We start from the raw sequence: 6,958 nt of genomic DNA, 5'->3' as shown, positions 1-6,958 counted from the left end.
TTTCATGCTACACAACCCTGTTCCTTGCAAGAGACAGCTAGAATAAATTAGCTACCAGTAGACCTGAAGTGGCAACCAAAATGTTTATCTGTCCCCTCATTTCTTAAGTGTATTACATGTAGCCACACTGCTTTTCTCATTTGGCTGTTTGCTTTTTTTTCTCATTGTAGTGCAGAATGTTCCCTAAACATATTTAAACCAGAGAGAACGAAGTGGTTTTCTTTGGAATTTCTTTTTAATCAAAATTCAATGTGGAAAAATTGAACTGAAGGTGGCCAGTCAGCAAACTCTGTTGATAAATTTATAAGGCCTGGATTCCTGACTTACCTGATTTGCTTCCTGCATTGTAGTAATGAGAGATCCATTGGATGAGAGTCCTACTTTTTATCCTGTGCACTGGCCACTGTGCAGGTGGAAGGGCAGCTTTTCTGCCTGCCCTCCACTCTTCTGCAGCTGAGTGTTCCCATATGATGCTGTCTGTASATGCTTGAAGWCCTTCTGTGTTTCATGTGCTTTTTRTCACCTCTCCTRTATGTCSTCATGCAGGGTAGGCAGTGGGAGGTGAAGCCAGAGGCMCACAGTATTGCTGAGTAAAATAAATTCCCATGGACCTCAGCAAACTTTATCCTCCCCAAGATGAGTGCACAGTGGTGTTTTGTTAGTGCTGGAGAGCAACCACATTTCCTTCCCTGGGTTTTTCAGTTTCAGGTTAGCTGTATTTTAAATAGGCAAAGGGGACCAGGGAGAAAAATGAGTAATTCTGTGTGAATTGAGACTCTGTTTTGAATCTCTGACTAGACTGGGGTATGTCTTTTTCCAAGCAGTTTTTGAGCTTTTAACTATACCAAGTACTGCCTGACTCTTAGCTCACCTAAAAGCTAATAATGCCTGGAGCTGCAGAGGTTCCTGTTCACCCTGGTTTTGGGTATTTGCTGATATCCAGTACAGCCCACTGTGCTTGTCAGTGATAGTCACTCTGATAGGGTGAATGAAACACGATTTTTTCCCAAGAAAATTAAGGAACTACTACTTTGCCACTGTAGGTGTTCTAAATGCACTGCGCTTTTCCCAAAACTGTTGTCCTGACTTGTTGCAATATGAGCAGTCAGAGCTGGCTTATCAGACCTGTGATGTACATTTTTTTGCTATCTTGTATTGGTAGTTAGGTTCTGTTATTCACGTGAAGAGCATCAAAGAAAATATCCAGACATTAGGGGTCCCAGCTCCAGAAAATACTATAGGAATGTGATTTAGGTACATGCCTAAAGGTAGAGTTGTGCCCATGCATAGCCCATTAGTCACCTCCTCAGCCAATGTTACAAGAAAAAATGATTTGATTTATATATTCTCATTATAGTGAAAAATATMATGATATTATAGAGAAAAGTATATATTATAAAGAAAACTATAGTGGTGGAAAAACAGTACTAGACTGAARGAGACTGAAAATTTTCAACTGTTTGGGGTTGGTTTAGTCTGGCCTCCAGTCTGTCATCAAKGAGCTTCACAGTAAACACACAGAAAAACAACATGGCTCTTGTTTCAATCTAATTAAAAGTATTAAATGGCTATATAAAGAAAAAATATCATCAGAATTATCAGAGACAAGTTTTTTGAAAGAAATTAAAGTCTAGAATTGAAAACAGAAGCTTATAAAAATTTCAGAACTATAAAAATTAGCAAGAAAAAGCAACAGTGAAAGTTAAAACTTTTTAAGTTCAGGTACCAGCTATATCTATTAACTTCTCTTTTATTTCCTTTGTTCTTGTAGATGAAACAAAACCTTCAGCTGTAGCCAGCCTATCATCAGAAGACACTGAGCTGAGTGAAAATAAAGGTAAAGTTTGGAAATTGTGCTTTGAAATATCCCATTCCAAGAGGACATCTCATGAAACAGTGTTTTCCTTTGTCTGGAAATTGCCAAAATTGCAGTTAAATGATACAGAAATAGGCAAACACTTGGATTTTCATTTACAAACATCTTTGTAATGAAGAATTTGACACCAACTGTTAGACTGGTAGGAGAGATGCCGTGAATTCCTGATTTTTCTTGTTACAGAGTTAATACTAAAATACCATAAATRACATACCTGAAATAAGCCCAAAGCTTAGGCTCACTGAGACAACTCACAGGCCACATACATAGTTATATATCTCAACATAGTTATATATCTCATCTCATCTATCTCAGCAATATGAGCTCTCTGTTCCGTGCTCTCCTGAAGCAGGATAAAGAACACACAATAGCTATAAACACATCAGGAGGAGACAGGAGGAGATGAAGTCATAATGGAGAGGCAAAAAGTAATGTTTATCTTGTGCAGAATGTGCTGGGCACTCAGATCATTTAGCTTGTGATAAATATTTTAAAGTGTCACAGGGCCAAATGACAGAGAGTTTAGGAAACAAGAGAGATTATCTCATTTAAGTGTTTCAAGCTGAGATTTTTCCTGTGGAGTTGTTGGTTTACCAGCAGATAGGAACCAKTGCACAGCTGTATTGCTTTTGATACTCCTGTGATAATCATCCTAATAATTGCTTGTGCTGATCTACATTTTTTGGCATTTTTGTGGGGGTGCTTCAGGAAAACATCTGGGTGATACACAAATTTTCACTACTTGTAATCCAAAACAGGAGTTATGCTATCTATAATAGATGCAGACCTGCAGTACAACCTTCAAGAAAGACTAATAGACAATTTTCCTGCATTTTACTGAGATAACATAATTATTAACATCCATTCACTAATTTATTTTAAAAGATTTAATGTTTAATTCAGCATTGCCACTTGACTCTCTTCTCGTTTTTCTAGATAAGTGTGACAGGGTATGAGATCCTGCCCTTTTGTTCCAAAACCACGTGCTGGAGAGCCCATATACTTACCTGATTATGAGTTCAAAGCCTTGTGCAGGCTGATTTAAGTGCACTCTTAACTGATTGATTGATCCTGCAGAGAAAAAAAAGAACCCACAAACCTTTGCTGGAGCATTGGCTGTTGCTTTTGATACATCACAAAATAAAGTTGTGGCAAGGCAAAAATAGTGATGGATTCAATCCCAGTGTGGCTGGTGATTGCCTGTCATTATTTTATCTTGTTTTGATGACATTTGTCTTGTTTATGTATTCTGTATATTGAAGACACCCCATTAGATAGGGCATTTGTGTTTTTCACAATGTGAGGGTCAYACTGATGCTTTGAGTTTGGATTTTCCTTTTCTGTCTGCAGTCAATTTAGGATACCAACAAATCAGTATTGTTTTGAGTGCTTGTTCCTAAGAAGATGACTGTCTTCTGATGTGCTTCTCAATGTGTAACCCCTCCAGGTTTTTACCCCTTTATATTAATAATCTCTTCTCAGGAAAGAAATCATCTTTGTGCATTAAGTCTTATGTTCTGTATAATACATTAAGAGTATATCTAGTGTTTTCCCCTCTTCACTTGAGAGGCTGACAGAAGATGTAGTGCTCTGAGAGTGCATTATCTCTTTGATGTCCTACCTCTCCTCATAAGATGGAAAGCATCTGGTAGGGAGAAAGGAGCAAAACAGACTCTCCTGCATGGATTTTGTTTGTAAAACTGTACAAGTAAAAAAAAAAAAAAAAAAAAAAAAAAAAAAAAAAAAGGAAAAAGAGAAGACCATGTTTTTGGATTTGCTTGCTAGTTTTCTTAATGGAAAAAAGAATTTTGGAATTTTGAACAACGAGGCCATCATGTACCAGGTCATGGTTTTAATCATTATTTCCATTGGAAGATTTTCAGCTTTGCCATTTTTTACCATGAGGGTGCTGAGGAATTGGCAGAGGTTGTTCAGAGAAGTTTTGGGTGCCCTACCCCTGGAAGTGTTCAAGGSCAGGTTGGATGGGAYTTTAGGCAGCCTGGTCAAGTGGAATTTGTCCCTGCTGGGGGATGGGAATGAAATGATTTTCAAAATCCCTTCCAACCAAAACCTCTCTGTGATTCTTTGATGGTTCTATGATTTTAGATTTTTAGGTTTTTTAAATGAGTTCTAGTGTTACAAAAAACATGTGATTTCTTGGGAAATGGTACTTTTACAAAATCCTGGCATTTCTGAAAACACCTGCTGCTTCTGGAATAAATTCCAACTTTCAAATTGTTTGCCCACTGAGKTAACACAGCTAAAACCTCCAGGTTCTGGAACACACTCATTTATRTAGTTTATCTTCAACTAAATGAGCAGGACATAAAGCATTTAGAGAAATTTTGTTTTCCCAGTCCTTCCACCTAATTACTGTGAAAGATTTGTTGCAAACAAGTCTGGCTGCCTGTACCCAAAATGCATAGCTTAAACCACTCAGAATGGGAGGTTTCCTGCTAGGAAAGTATAAATCTTTCAAATGTCAGCTTGCTTGTGAATGCACCAAAACATGTATTTTGAGTYCAATTAGAGCTGACTAGTAGTTTTTCTGTTTTTTTTCCCCTTTGTATTTCTGAGATTAGAATATAGCCAACACATTGAAATAGTTGTTTATTGCTCTAAAATGTGTTGATATTCAATGCAGAGCATATCCATCTCTGCTGCCATGAAGATCTAGTATTTTTGTTGTGAGTCCTCTTTATCTTTTTTTTTTTTCTTTTAAGAAAAAGGGGGAGGATGGGAACATGAAGGGGATTTTCATGGTAAGAATGTGGGACAGTGCAGGAATTATGTTTTGAGGGGCTCTGATTAAAATGACAACCTCTGTCTTCTGTTGCCATAGAAGAGATGCTGTCCAGGAAAAAGTCCACACAGATCCAATTTGCACATTGTCTTGGAGAAAACTGATTTTTTTTTGAGTTTTCATCTGTCTACAGGAAAAAAAAAAGAAAAAGAAAAAAAGGGAGGACAGTCATATTTCACGAATATCAGGATTTTTGATGTAACACTGTAGAGGTATCCTCTTATTCCAGTCTGTGCCAAGTTTCTCTTTCCACTGTCTGCAAAGATTTGTTGCAATTTTACCTTAAAAAACTTTCATGCTTAACTGTGATCTCTTGGGGGGAGAACTGCCATCTCCAGGCAGCACCTTCACAATTGCATAATTCCCTGCTCTGCAAAGTTTCTGTTGCACAATACATTGATTATAATTCATTAGCACTTAATAAGAACTGAATTTACATTTGAAGGTCAACTAAATTAAATCATACACTAATTAATTTTAAAAATAAAGTAGTGATTAATTATTTCCAGGTGTTCACCAAAGTCTGGGCTCCTGTGGAAGTGCCACTGAAAGCAAGTCACTATTTTTCTGCATTCTCTGGAGGACTTGTGTTTTCATTTGGCTGAAGGATTTGTGTTTTCAGAAACAGAATTAGGTATATGACTGGCTAGGGGTTAGTCCTAAAAATTCTCTCTGGGCAACCCAGAATCCTGTAAGTATCCTGCCTGTAAAATGTAATGGTTATAAATTCCTCTTTGGCCAGCTGTAGCTCTCACTATGGAAAAAATATTGATGTCCTAAAGACATAAATGATTGAGAAGGGATAAACTGATAGAGCATTTCAAATGCAGGGGAGCTGTGCAAATCGACATAAATTAGTCATTGGTAAGTGGGTGAAAAAGATTGATTGGAAGGCCAGTATGTTCAGAAAGAGGTGTTTAAAATCAGCACTTATGTCTAATTAAGACATCTAAATGAATGACCTGATTTTCAGAAGTGCTGGGCACTCAGCAGCTACCAATRAAATGTTTTTACTCCACCCTTGGGCTATGATTAGACCTAAAATTTCAGCCTGAAAAATTTCAATTGTAGGTAACTGAAAAAGAACCTTTCTTAATGGGAGAGTTTCAATGCCTGTTGGAAAGATTCCTCTGAAAACAAACTGGCTGTCACAAGCTGATTTGTGGGGTTTGGTTTTTTTTAACCAGGGATATCAGAACCACCATCCAGCCAGCTACTTATTCTCTTTAAAACTTCCACAATGTTCACTTCGAGCTGTTTATAATGTGGGTTATTCACTTCTTCACATGTAATCTGACCTGAGTTGTGCATCCAGATGGGSTCCAGCCCCTGAACGACTCAAGAGGTATTTCTGCTCTACCCTTCACCAGCACTGGTATCTGCAGCAGTGCACACTAATCTGCTTAGCTGGTTTATCTAAATCCTCCTTATTTTTTAAATATTAGCTGACCTGGAGCCATCCAGCTGTGCTCCTATCAGTCCAGTGTGAGATCATGCTCCTTTAATCTCCTCCCTCCAATCCTTTCTCCTGGACAGGCTCTAACYAAGACAGTCTGGTTTTTCTCAGCTTTTTCATTTCCTGGAAATGAAACAGAGRAGGATGCCAGTGGTTTTTATACCACCTGCAGCTGGAATTTCTCAGGTGGGCAGAAGGTGAGGTTAGAGGAGATGCCCTTCTGTCAGCTTGAAGGATTCAAGAAGTGTTTGGTGGGTCCCACCTGCAGAGATTAACTGCTTGGTCTATTATGTGAAAACTTGCTAAAGTATCTCTACAAGTSGTTGCACCTTAAAAGGTCTGGTTTACCAAGCTGTTTAAACTTGGACTCCAGTAAATCTAATCTATTATAAAGGCTGGTTCAAATGAAATCTTGGTGAATATAAAAATWACATTTTAAAGTCAAAGCTCAAAAATCTCTCCCTAACTTCTCATAAATCAGCATTTTATAGTTCTTCATTTTAACACATTTTCCTCGGTTTATGAGGCGAAAGAATACCTTAATCATGTGGCAGCCTCCATGCACACCTTTATCTGTAATTTTAGATGTCTGCTTGAGCTCTTTCACTCTGGAAGTATTCCAGTCATTTATCACGGTATCATGCTTTGAAAAATAAAATGCACTGAACCTGTTTCTTTCCTAATGACCAGCTTTTTCCCTCTTTAATCTTCTTACAGCTCCCTAAAACATGATGATTTATCTRTGCTGTGTACAGGACCCAGGTGTTTTGCACATTAGAAACTACTCAGTGAATAAGCCAAACAGAGAGTAGCTGGGAAAGTG

The 6,958-nt window shown here is 37.9% G+C and overlaps 1 protein-coding gene across 1 annotated transcript in view; it reads left to right on the top strand.

Moving 5' to 3' along the window:
* The window catches only part of MACROD2 (mono-ADP ribosylhydrolase 2), an 809,981-nt gene that overhangs the window by 767,565 nt on the left and 35,458 nt on the right, over positions 1-6,958 (top strand). The window contains 1 exon segment of the mRNA XM_057369011.1: positions 1,772-1,837. Coding sequence (XP_057224994.1) covers positions 1,772-1,837 — 66 coding nt within the window.

Source organism: Malurus melanocephalus, unplaced genomic scaffold (assembly GCF_030028575.1).
Source record: "Malurus melanocephalus ecotype Western Australia unplaced genomic scaffold, MMel_1.1 scaffold_101, whole genome shotgun sequence".
NCBI classification, from domain to species: domain Eukaryota; kingdom Metazoa; phylum Chordata; class Aves; order Passeriformes; family Maluridae; genus Malurus; species Malurus melanocephalus.
Note: the sequence above shows the minus strand (reverse complement) of the source record. Positions and strands in the feature narration are given on the sequence as shown.